This window comes from Acyrthosiphon pisum, chromosome A1 (genome assembly GCF_005508785.2).
Source record: "Acyrthosiphon pisum isolate AL4f chromosome A1, pea_aphid_22Mar2018_4r6ur, whole genome shotgun sequence".
Lineage (NCBI taxonomy): Eukaryota > Metazoa > Arthropoda > Insecta > Hemiptera > Aphididae > Acyrthosiphon > Acyrthosiphon pisum.
Genome location: NC_042494.1, coordinates 169,989,390 through 170,002,888, shown reverse-complemented (window position 1 = coordinate 170,002,888; position 13,499 = coordinate 169,989,390). Strand labels below are relative to the sequence as shown.

The window sequence follows — 13,499 nt, the reverse complement described above, 5'->3', positions numbered from 1 at the left end:
TATTGGAAAAATATTTTATCTATAATGACTTTACTTTATTGAAGGTACTATTACAACCGATAATACCGACAATTTCATCTTTGTTTTGTCGTCAGTTTTATTTTATTTTATTTTATTTTATCATCAGGGTACGGGTAATCGTCGTGAGATTAAATGTGTTTTGTGTTCTTGTATTAAATATTTTGAAATTGTAAAATGTGCAAACGAAAGCAATCCACAATTGAAGAAAAAGCAAATGTCATGTTTCGTTTAAAAAAAGGTGAAAAAAATTCCCACATACCTAATGAATTTGGGGTAGGTCACGCTATACGATTTTTAACATATGGAAAGCTTGAGACAAAATCGAACAAGAATTTCAAAATGAAATAACAGATTTCTTTAAAAATAATAATTTAATTAATTAATTAAAATAATATATGCATAATTAAATGTTTTTATCTTTACTTATTTTCTGTATTATACATTACATAAAGAAATAATAATAATAATATGTATTGAAGTTACAATTTGATTTTCGTCATTTTGGTTATAATGACAACCGGTTATTATGAGCTAATTTCTTTGGTCCCTTGAACGTCATTATAAACGGTTTCTACTGTATATGCAAACAAGAATATATATTTCATTTTTCGCGAATTATTGACATGTGCACAGGGTTGTTATGTTTAAAACAACTTGTCTTAAACATGAATTTAATAAATTTGCTTTAAATAATAATAGATATCCTTCAGAAAAAAAGTTAAAATATTAAATAATTATATCTATTACCTACCATACTTCATTTTAATATTTTTTTAAATTTTATTGAATAAATAATCAATTTTAATTTTTTTTTACTTATTAGTTATTAATTAATAATATATAAATAATATTATAATGTCCACATAAAACATCCATTCAGAAAATATTTTAAAATAATAGAATTAAAATAAGTAATAAATAAACAGTGACACTTGGCATATAAGTAAATTACATATAAAATGAAGTTAATTTAAATATACTTTTAAAAGTTTAAAACTCAAACAATTTAATTTAATTAGTAAAAAGTTTAAAACAAAAAATACAATTTTTTTTCAAAAATGAAATAATACACCAACTCTGCATGTGCTTGAGCATACGATTTACAGCATACGATTTACAGTTATTCTCAAAAACTTACTTTGTTTTTATTATGTTAATTTACTACTCACACATAGCCCAAATATTCATGTTATGCGAATCGCCTAAATATTACTCCTTGAAACACGATACGCGGAGACCCGATAAGAAAATAATATATTTTCAGTAGATGAAGTTAAATGCGAAATAAATAGGTACATGTTTTATAATACATTAATACCCATCAAGTTGTTGCATTGAACTGATCACTAATCACTAATATTTTCCTAAGATTTTCAATTTAAAACGACCGACAATTATTTGACAGAAGATTTTATGCCGTGAAAAACTTATTTCAATGGCACATAATATTGTGATGTCATAAGATAGTATTATTTCGGAATAATAGAGCGATAGAGATTATAAATGCACATCGCACGACATTGTTGTTAAATTAATAATAGGTAATCGACTGTGGTCTCTAACGATACCCATTACCCGTGTTAAATAATATTGAGTTTTATATTCAATATTATTTCAAATTCATAGGTTTAGAAAGTAAAAATAAATTTTTTTAGAAAATATTAAATATTTATAATATGCGTATGAAAAATCAAGAAATATGCACTTTCGCCTTTAAATGTACAGACCAATATGCAAAGTAACAATACATTTTAAATTTTCGATTTTTAAACTCACTTGCTTCATTCTAGCTTGGTCTGCTTACTGCTATAAATCGAGTAAACAATATATTAATATAAAACAAATTATAACTCCCAGTATTTGGAAGGAACGGATTCCTGGAACGATTTCCTTTTTTAAAAAACAGGACGATGAACGAATTCCTTTTTATAAAAAAAGAACTAGTTCTTTTTTTAAAGAAAAATAACAAAATTGTTCGTTCCTTTCTAGTTCCAATAATTTACACACATAAGTATGTAAAAATTAAGATATATTTTTTTAATGTGTATAATGTATATTCCTAATTAGTCATTGTTATCGAGTATCGACGTTAAGACAATCTACATACGTTACATAGCCAAAAATTTAATTTTGAAGAAAATCTCAAAATATATAATAATATATTGCATAAGCATATAAAATATGTACTTACTTGTAATTATATATTATAAATAAAAATTAAAGAAGTATGCATAATACAAAAAAAAACAAAAACATCAATGATTAAATAAGAATTTTTATTTTATTTGGAAAAAAAAGGAACTCGTTTATTTTCCAAAGGACTGACAAGGGAACGAATTCTTTTTTTTTTTAAGGAACATGGAACAGAACAAATTCCTTTTTTTAAAAAAAGGACGAGGAACGGAACAAATTCCTTTTTATAAGGAACTTGCCAAACACAGATAACTCCTAATACTTTCAAGCCTCTAGTGATAACATTATGATTTGTAAAAAACACACAAAAAAAAAAAAAAATCTGTGTAAAATCAATACATTCATCAGCCCTCTCAAAATTTGTGTAGGTAACTCACCTTGGGTGGCAAAAGAAATGATAATATTATTTCAACTAATTTAATAAACCAGTGCATGAATGTGTAGGTAAAACAAGATGGTAGGCTAATAATGATGAGTTGTAATAGAATATGCACAGCATCACAAGCGTATCAATGTATATATGATGTATGTATATTATTATATTTTAAAAATTCTAAAAGAAAATAGGTACTTACTATAATAATATAGTAATATCTATAATTAATGGCATTAATTATGGACTATAATATTGATATAATATAATAGGTATACCAAAGTCGCATACTATTTTCTATGCCGACCTTATAAGTAGACTTTTTAATAAATATTTGTATTAGAATTTTGTATACATGAAATAATTTTCATAAAATTTCGGCACTATTGAGCTATTTTCTAACATTATTAATTATTCTACTCCAAATTATAAAATGTAAAATATAGACAGTCATTGTTAAATCAATTCTTATTAAAAGTACATTTAATATTTATCATTTTAAGAAATAAGGTTTAACAATTTTCATTTAAATATAGTAAAAATAATATATTTATTAAATAATCAGAAAAATCTAATTTGAATTGTTATATATACAATATAAACTAATTAAATTTAATAATGGCCTATTGACCCATACACTATATACCAAATTTGGAAATACAAAGAAAATATAAGCTTAATATAGCTATGGAAAAAACAAAATAATTGATATTGTTGATATTGTGGGTATTTGAAAATTAGAGTAAAAAAAATATCAATAAATTGACAATTATAAAAGAAATATATCAGGTACAGTTGGTACCTACATAGTATTGTATAATGTAAATAATTGTATGTATATTTTGATTAAGAATCTGGGTTTAAATAATCCTCAGTATTATTTTTTATATAAGACTCATTCTTATTGTGAACAGCAGTTTTATAAATTATTATCATCATCAAAATTATTATCTTGAATGTTCAATTGTAATATTTTATTGGATCGATCAAATGTGTTTTCAATTATCTTTTTTTCTTCTTCATTCCACTTATTATTGTTAATTAATTCTTTTACATTTGCAGATAAATCATTCAGAAAATCATTTGGTTTTAAAAATCTGCCTACATTAAACAAAGGACGGAAAAACTGAAATCATAAATAATAATTATTTCACTACAAAACAACACAAATTGTATCAACTGTTATTAACAGGGCTCGTAAGTTCATGCATCTGCATGTTTTTTTTTGCTACACAGGAAAACATGCTAACTGAGATACAAATCCGTTTCATAACAATATTAATAATAATATGAAATTTGATAGTGCATGTTTTTGTATATTTTGGGTGTAAAGGCGTATTTGGCAAATAGTCAATTTTTTACAGTCGTTTGTGCATATTATTTCATAAAAATATTTTTTAGACAAATATTTGAAAAGTTTCTTGTTTCTTATTATTTTCCCGTTTACAAAATTATAGTGTTTTGATTTATTTTTATTCAGTGAGTGTGTGACTTCCTAGTGTCCTAGTACATACTTCTTTAGATTATATGCGTTTTACGAAATATCGCGGAACAGTGTTATCGCTACCACTACCATCCTCCACCGTATAAAGTGGCAGCTTCTCACCAACCAGCATTTATAATTGAAGGTTAGAAATGCAAAAGGTGGTATTGCCAAAAACCAAAATGTTCACAAATCAAGGAAAACTGTAACACATTTTCTGACGACTATAAACATTGAGAATGAGTTTATTTATATGTAAAAAATAAAAACTAAACGATTGACAGTGTCAAAATAAATCTACTTAAATTGTAAACATTGTTTTAATGCTATAAAAATTTCGTGTCAGACCAAAACGTGGTATTACAGATTTTGAAAAGGTAATGGCAATATCACATTTTAAAGTTGTTCCTATTTCTGTTGATACAAAACGCATTATTTCTTGCAATACCGCGTTTTGAAGAAAAATGCAATATTGGCAATACCGCGTTTTGCAATGATATCAAGTATGCTCCAATACTAATAACATGGGCAATAATACGTTTTGAGTAATCGATATAATTTAATTCTGACTGCAAAATCGAATTCCTAACATTTTTTCCATAAAAATCGATGTTTAACTCGATTTTCAAAATTTTGGCAATATATTGCATTGCACCCTTCAATTTTGTACATTGGTACAGTATAGTTTTCTTACACTCACCGTTGAGTTTACTCGTATGAGTCGCATGCGTTTGTCCGTTTGATTTCCTATTTTAGTGTTTTCATGTGAGGTATAGGTACTGTACACATTATTCATATTTTATTTAAAAAATGCCGAAAGAAAAACAAACAGTTGCGGGCCGTTTGCAAAATGTTGTGGAGGAATTTGAATTTTTTTAAATTAATGGATTAAATATTATTATTTTAAAATTTTCTCATGATTTTATTACACAATGCATATTTTGAGTGCATAATTTAAAAATGTTAGGGCATATAATTGCATATTTTTGAACTTTTTAATGCATGAATACATGCTTATTTATGCATTTTTTAGTGCATGAAATAACGAGCCCTGGTTATTAACATACATTAGTATTAATGCATGTTAATAAATACAAATTATAAGTACGAATTATTCTACTTAAAATAATAAATGATAAAAATATTAGATTGTACTTTAACCTAATTTTCAAAATTTACAATCATGTAATATTTTTATCTTTTAATATATTTCTTAAAATAAAAAAATAAATGTTTTATTAAATAATTTACCAATACTTAATTCCTAATAATTTGAAATATCAATACACCAAAAAATTCAAAAAACGAAAACAATAGAATGAAAATATGCCCATATTAGGAATATCAAAACTACAGTTTAAAAAGAGTTAAATTGTATACCTAACTGCTTGGTAATAAACAAACATTATTAAAATTGACATTAAGATAACTTGATATAGGTACATAACAAAGAAATTGGAAAACATAGCGGTGAGAAGCTCCCTTAATATGTAAGCATCTCTTGGAGGTTTGATAGGTACAAAGTATTTTTTATATATGGTTTACTTACCGTTAGTTGACGTTTTTTAAAAATATCTGAAATGTCTTGATCAATATATAATTTTAAGTAGTGCATCATTTCTTTTGGATTATTCTCACAGTAATTGTAATATACCAATATATGTATTAAAATAATAACCCTTGTATTTGGCTTTTGGTAAACATTGTACAAATCATTTAATGTCTGAACATAAGGAAACGTATGGACAGGTTGTAATAGGCATTCTACTTTTATTAACTGCAACGAACTGGGGAAATTACCAAAAGTGTTTGCATGAGACAAATACATTTTAGCTTTTACAAAATCCTGAAACAAAACAAAAAATTAACATTTTTTTTGCGCCTAATAATACATTTTTGAATATCATACCTTTTCACGGTCTAGATAATATCTGCCTATAGTTAAATGCACATAACTATTTTTAACATTTGTCAGTTTTGTAATTATATTGTCTATAAATTCTTGTGACAATAAATATTTAGGATAGTGTAGACAATGCATCAGTAATACAGAATTTTGTTTGTTCGTATTCTTCTTTACCAAATCAATTGTTTTTCTATAAAAAAAACACATAAATATAAAATAGGTTTATCAACAAAAAATGTATTAATTAATAAACCAAAAAGGAATGGCAAACATTATATAGATTTTGTTTGATTGAATAATTGTTGAAAATTAATTAATCACCAAACAAAAGTTATTTCTTGAAAAACTATAATGTATAGAACATAGGTAAGTGAGTCATATTAATTTTTTAATATAATTTTAAATACTTACACTAAAAAACTACTTACTTAGCAATATCAGATGAAAGCTTATAAAAATGTTGTGATTTCTTATTGTTGTAGTTTATTTTATTAATAAATCCAGTTTCCTTAAAAGTTTGATGAGCTTGAATTAAAAGTTCAGGCTTTGATTGTGTATCGTATAAATATAAAGCAGCATCAATTTCATCATCCCCAGGTATTTTATATGGTTCATCGCGATGTCTTACTCTTTTTTTGACTTTTAACCAAATGATTATCCATTCAGGTTCAGTAGAATGAAGGGCACAGGCTCGATTAGCCAATTCTAAAGCAATATCATTCCCATTTGGAGGATAATACATAAAAATGCTGGCTTTTACGGCACAAATAGAGGATTTCTCAGCTTCATTAAAATTGTTAATTGGTTTAACATCAATCAGTAACTAAAATAAAAAAAATAGTTTTTTATACTATCAGGTCACATCCTATACTAATAGTCAATAGGCCATATTATTGATAAATTGATTGTTTTAATATGAATAATAAATTGTATAATGTGTTAGATTATCTAGGTAACAAAATATGTTTAAAATGGTTTTATAGACTATAATAATAAATTATTGTGCACATTATAATATTATATACAAAATCATTTATAATAATATATAATCTATGTCTTAAAGTTTAAGTTATTTATAAATAAACAGGGCTCTCCAACCAAATTAATTCATAAAAATAAAACTTGAAACATGTTTAACCAGTGTTGATGAAATATAAACACCTGATTTAATCATTTAATCCTGAATAAAATATTAAGGGTTAAATATAACTTAATTACAACTAATTTTTTTAACAATCAATTGATACATTTATTTATTTATTTTTGTACTTTTTGGAACTGAATTAGTACCGAGTGGTAAACACCTTGGGGGTAATCAGTGTACATAAGGTGATGGTAATCATGAGTATTCATGGGTAATCATAGGTAATCTTTGTAGTAAATCATGGGTAATCATAGGTATAATCACTGAAATCAGTAATCTGATGTACAAACTTTCTGTCAGGTATTTACCCCTCGATTAGTACAGATAGAAAAATAGAATGGTTACACTGTTTAATGTTTGTATTGATGGATTTCTTACACTTAATAATTTGTTTATCTAATGTATTATTAGGTACATATTAAAATATTAGCATTTAGTATTTACTTATGAGGTAAGTATATTTAAAAGTAAAAATAATAAAAAAAAATACCTGCTGGCTACAATAAAAGGGTTGTAATCGAAGTTACTAATTAAATATTTATTGGTATTACAATTGACGCATGCCACAATGAGGTATGTTTTTCTTTTGTATATGTTTACATTGTTTTATAGTAGGAAAGTGAATATTGTTTAATCTTTTGGGAGGTCAAAATGAAAAATTCCCAGTATTTATCCAAATAAACATGAAAAATAAAAAATTAATGAAAAAATTGGAATTTCTACGCAAATCCAGTTTTCAATAAAATTAATTTAGTTTATTGGTTGTAATTAAAAAAAATCTAAATTTAATAATTTACTAAATTTGGTATAATTTCAAAAATATTTTGGCTCTTTGTTCTATTATAGAATATAGATATATCAAATTTTCAACTTTTTTTGATGTTAGTTTGATGTTTAATAAAATGATTATTTGCATGTATGAACCTTATATTATAGTAAATAAGTTTTTCTACGTCAAATAAAAAATATCGAAAATAATCACAATTTTTTTTTTTGTAATCATTCTTTTCATATTTTTATCAAAATAACAGATATTCTCAAATTATCTTGTATCATAAAATGAATACATTTTTTTATTTAAACACCATAGTTTATTTACCAAAAATTAAGAAAATGAGATTAGTGCAGTTGCAGTAATTTTTTATGGACAATTGAAGTTCATATTTTGAAGCAATTTAATATTTAAAGTTTAAACATAATAACAATAAGGTTACATTTTATTTAAATTCTAAAATTCAAATTTAAACATATCTAATGTAACATTCCTTCTCAATGTCAAGGTTCACATACTGTATAGTAGAATGGTTACTTGCCTCCTTTTAAAGTTTTAACATTTTTACTCAGTAAAAACCCCTCAGCTAAATTATATAAACATGTATATCCACACCACTATCAGGCAGTAATTAATATACTTACTTATCTAATTAAACATAAAACAATAATTAATATTTACCTTTTTTGAATCAATCTTCAGTGTTGATGCAATATACGCTTTGGTGGCCCGTGCAATATGATGGTATGCATCAGAATACTGTTGGTTTGACTCGTCAAATTTACATGTTTCCATAAATGTAACAATAGTTTCGATTCCCAAATATGATTCCATATATCTTTTGCTCATGTAATGTTCATAAATGGCAATTAATTGTAAATAGAATCTAAAAAATACAATAGTTTTATTCAGCATATTTTTCCTACATTTATTATTCAATTATATTTTGTATCTATAAAAATATAAGTATAAAATGCATACAATATTACGATATTAGACTTATAAAATATTGCACTTGTTTACAAAATTCATATAAGACATGATAGCCTGATGTCTATATAGAAATCTATAGCCTAAGTATAGACTTAATAGGTATAGATTAATATACATTAACCTATTTATTAAACAATATCAAACATTATCAATACCTAAAACAATTTATTACAGTACCTATATGGACACAAAAAAAAATCACAGTTTACACTTCTCAGTTACCCAGAAAAATTGAATTCATTGTCCTTGCCGTCTATAATGATCATTTCTAGGTTTTCTTGTACTTTATCAATTATGTTAAACATAATGTTTTGATTGAATTCTGATAATTGAAGGATGTCCCAAGAGAAAACGCTTTCAAAATTATTTTTGATTTTTTTTAGCTGTGCCTGAATGTTATTGTCCAATCCGAGTTCTATGGAGTGGTCATTAGCGACAGACAAAGCGCCCATCGCGTCAGATAAGTTACCGCTATAACCAGCCATTTTTCAGCGTATAAAACACAAGTGTACTAAATCTACAACAAGATAAATTTTATTAGTGCCACATTTTTGAAAACATGCTTTTCTATTCGTGATTAGTGCGTTCAAAATTTTGATCGACATATTTTACAACAACAGTGCCAAAATCATGATCTTCAATCTTTATACAACGTCTATTGTCTAAGGTCATGCAATTAAATAAATGTATAATCATTCGTCAATAATCGCACTAGTAAGTAATAGCTACATAATATTCAGTAATAATTAATTAATATGAAAAATAAATATGAATAATAATGAACTGTAAACTAATATAGATATGATTATAACGGAAACACAGCAACCAATAATCATGTGTTTAATCATAGTTAATGTAATTTTTGTGGAGGTAGCTGCAAGTCTACAAAAATGATATACCCACTAGTAATGGGCCCACCGGCTACTGCGTAAGTATAACAGGCGACATCATTAATTTCGGTCAAGACAGAAAAACGATTACAACTGGCGACAAAGCATAAATGAATAATGGCTATGGTAAGTACACCTGGAGACTGGAGTGTCGGCCTGGACTGGGCCCCCGGCCAATGTGATGTCTGGAAAAGTGAAACAGTTATTCTGGTCCCGAGCAGTCGGAAATCTACATCAACCTTAAATCTTTAAAATATAATGTAGGTAGGTAGGTGGGTACTTACTTGGGTAGTAATTATTGCAGAATCGTGAACAGATTAATTAGATTGTAATATCTATTTATCAAATACCACAATGAAATACTGGCGACGGACGACGATACCTCTGTTACCACAGAACAAGACAATACTACTACAACAATTAGTATACGGTACAATATTATTCGGTAGGTACAAATTAAAGTCTATATTATGATATTAGGTATACGTAAAGTTACCACTATACCTACCTACCTACCTAGTAGTGAGTCGTGCGGTGTCGTAGTCATACTCAGATGTCAATTAAAACTGTCAAACATGGTAAACAATTCTGTCACGCAGTCAACTGCAGCTACCTATCTGAATATCTGATATATTATAATATTATATATTATCTGTAGCTCGGACCATATGGTATAATAGTATAGAGTATTATATTATAACACTAGTTGTACCACAGATTATATTAATATTGTTCTATGATTTTATATGTGGTTGTACCGTCGGTTAAACTTCGATTACGCTCGCGATTTAAGATAGTACTATCTTAAATATTGTGATTACGCTTTATCGGCTGATAACAGATATTGAACCAGGCAAATTCGGCCAATTAAACTCCGGTTAACTTTAATCGAAGATGGTACAACTGGCATAGGTCTAATAGGTCCTTTGATCATATTATACAAAGAATAGGTCCATGCCGAGGTTTATGCTTAATCGTGTCCGGCGACCGACACTGTCCGCCAACCGTTGAAATAAACGTTTTCGCAATCGCCAAAACGGTCAATACGGGTAAACAAGGGTACGCGTTCCTAGGTGCGTCAAGACGCTGTGTCTGACGTCACGTCTGGACGTTGCGTCCGGCTCGCTTTCCTATACTTCGCCTAGGCGTTGCGTTTAGCTTCTTTACCTATATGGTTATGATTGTGGTGGATTTAAAAAAAAAATTTTTTTTAGGGGTCCTGAAAAATAATATGTATTTCAAACATAATAATATGGTAACTAGATGTTTATTAATAATTATACAACTCATTGGACTATACGCCTATACTCATAGATTTATTTGCATCAGAAACCATAGCAAAGATATTATGTAATTTATAATGGATACATTAAAAATCTCTTGGTATATAGGTAACTATAGGTAACTACCTATTATTGAAAATATTTTTAGATAATATAATATTAAACATTTGTTTAAAATATATTATATAATATTTCATAATACGTTGCATATTCAAACAAAATTATAAAAAATATAATAGTCATGTTTATATTTTTAATTTTTAATATTATAGTTATATCAGTATCAACAATTGAAAATACTTTATTGGACTTAACTAGATAAAAATACTGAAAATAGTGTATCGTTATATCACTATGAAATGCATATAATATTATACATAGGTACCTAGTATTATAATAGTACCTACTTAATTGCATTCTACAATAATTCTTAATAATTTAATATTATTTTAATGAACTTCTATAGTGAAACTTAACGATACTTAGATCGTAAAATCACAAAAACATTTATAATTTGATAACTATATAACTATGGATTTGAACTCTTAAGTTACAAGTAATATATAAACACAAATCATTAGCTCTTGAGTTTTCAACGAATGTGCACATACTATACAAATATGAATAACCAACGAGCCGTTGTAAATATTAATAACATTTTTATGTCATTACTTGCAGAAGAGGAAGAAGAAGACAATATGTTAGAATCTTTAATACTGAAGAAGAAAAGAAAATTCACAAAACCCGTGTTTTTAATGAGGGAACAGGAAGGATTTTTTGAAAAACTAATTAAAGGGCATTTAGTGAACGATGAAAAATTTTTTCGAGAATTGTTTAGACTAAATTTAAAACAGTTTAATTTTGTTTTATCACTGGTGAAAAACGATATCTCTTCTGTACCATACAATCGAGTACAACAGCCGATTACACCCAAAGAAAAATTAGCATTAACGTTGAGGTAATATAGTTTATATATTCGTAATAAATATTAAATAATAATAATTAGTAATTACCTACTAAGTAATTTATTTAATTTATAAATTAATGAAATAACATTTTTTTTTTTTTTGATGGAACAAAGTAATTAAAATGTTAACTATATAAAATATGACATATAACAAATTGATTTAAAATATAAATGCTCGATATAAAAAAAAAAAGTGGGTAAGTGGATGTCGCTCTGCTGTACAGTAGGTTACAAGTGGGTCACTGTATAATGGATAGTATTAAATTTGAATTCAATGATATAATATCACTGTATAAGAAAAACGATTCTGAGCGGAGACGGTTTGTCAGTCTAGGTATTAGACATACCTATTATAGGTATACTTATCTATAGTATTAAAAAAAAATTGACCTATAATAGGCATCAATAATAAATTCCAAATTAATCATATCACAATATCCATTAGGTAACGCGTTATACATTAAACCGTGGTACTATCATAGATATATAATAGTATACTCAGTGGCGTCCGCAGGATTTTTCAATGGGGGGGGGCTTGAAAATAAATAATTACTCAGTTGTCACAAGATTATAAGTTTGAATAATAAAGTGCTTTCTTATTTCTTAATTAAATTAAGCATAAAATAGAACAAGAAAAAATATATGAAAAAAGAACTAACAAAAAATATAATAACAAAAATAATGAGCAATAAAATATATTTTTATTTGGTCCAGTCTACTAATTGTAGTCGCTTCGGTGATGTTTTTGAAAATTGTTGTATAACTTCCAATTCGGTCAGATTTTCTTTTTTGTTTATATTTGCTAAAGCTAATCCATTAAGACGTTCCTCCGTCATGGTTGATCTTAAGTAGGATTTCAAACGTTTCAATGTTGAAAATGTTCTCTCTGGTGTAGCAGAAGTAATTGGCAATGTGGCAAACAGTCTTAACAGCACCTGGATGTTTGGTAATAGATTTGTACAGTAAGGTAGTGTATCAATAACTGATTGTGGTTTGTCATCCTTATTATACCACTGACATCTCCACATATGTAGTTCAGCTCTAAGAGATGAACTGTCATTATATGTAAGATCTTTATCATAAATCATAGCTGCCTTTAAAATAGAGTCATCATCGTAAAGATTAAAATTTGATGGAATCAGTCCTTCCAGTGGCATAACATCAGATAGTCTGTCATCGAATCGTGCATGCAAAGCTTGAATTATATAATCAAGAAATGGCAAAAACACTGAAATTTTAAAATATGTTTCTGGATCGGTTACATTTATATTGACTCGATGAGTTTGTCGTCCACAAATTCGTGGCATACTTATCTCAACATCAACTTTTGCTGCAAATTCTACGATATCTTTAAATATGTTTTTAAAGTTTACATCAGCATTTTCTCGAAGTTCCTCTAATGCGCATCGAATCACCATTATATCAGACAATGCCTTTGACAAATCTTGCTGCTTACTTTGCAATGATATGCTTA

General features: G+C 26.8%; 1 protein-coding gene across 4 annotated transcripts; it reads right to left on the bottom strand.

The window, feature by feature from the left end:
* Window positions 1-3,177: 3,177 nt before the first annotated feature.
* LOC100575167 lies at window positions 3,178-11,030 on the bottom strand. Of its 4 annotated transcripts, none has more exons than XM_016802961.2 (9): window positions 10,284-11,030; window positions 10,060-10,186; window positions 9,789-9,960; window positions 9,108-9,402; window positions 8,574-8,778; window positions 6,405-6,799; window positions 5,980-6,166; window positions 5,620-5,916; window positions 3,178-3,713 (listed from the first exon to the last, which is right to left on the bottom strand). In XM_016802961.2, exons 4-9 carry the CDS (start codon window positions 9,368-9,370, stop codon window positions 3,507-3,509), a joined length of 1,554 nt encoding a protein of 517 aa, XP_016658450.1. In that variant the 5' UTR covers window positions 9,371-9,402; window positions 9,789-9,960; window positions 10,060-10,186; window positions 10,284-11,030; the 3' UTR covers window positions 3,178-3,506. The 4 variants fall into 4 exon arrangements, with proteins under 4 accessions (XP_016658450.1, XP_016658449.1, XP_016658452.1 ...); XM_016802960.2 differs by having other exon boundaries at window positions 10,292-11,030; XM_016802963.2 differs by having other exon boundaries at window positions 10,060-10,183; window positions 10,292-11,030.
* Between the last annotated feature and the right edge of the window lie 2,469 nt (window positions 11,031-13,499).

Bases quoted from the DNA above. Each gene is read 5' to 3' on its own strand.
- LOC100575167 (XM_016802961.2), bottom strand. From the start codon at position 9,370: ATGGCTGGTTATAGCGGTAACTTATCTGACGCGATGGGCGCTTTGTCT. The intron at 6,167-6,404 runs GTAAGTAGTTTT...TTTTTTTTATAG, and splicing joins CTTTCATCTGATATTGCTAA to AAAAACAATTGATTTGGTAA. The intron at 3,714-5,619 runs GTAAGTAAACCA...TTATGATTTCAG, and splicing joins TTAAAAAACGTCAACTAACG to TTTTTCCGTCCTTTGTTTAA.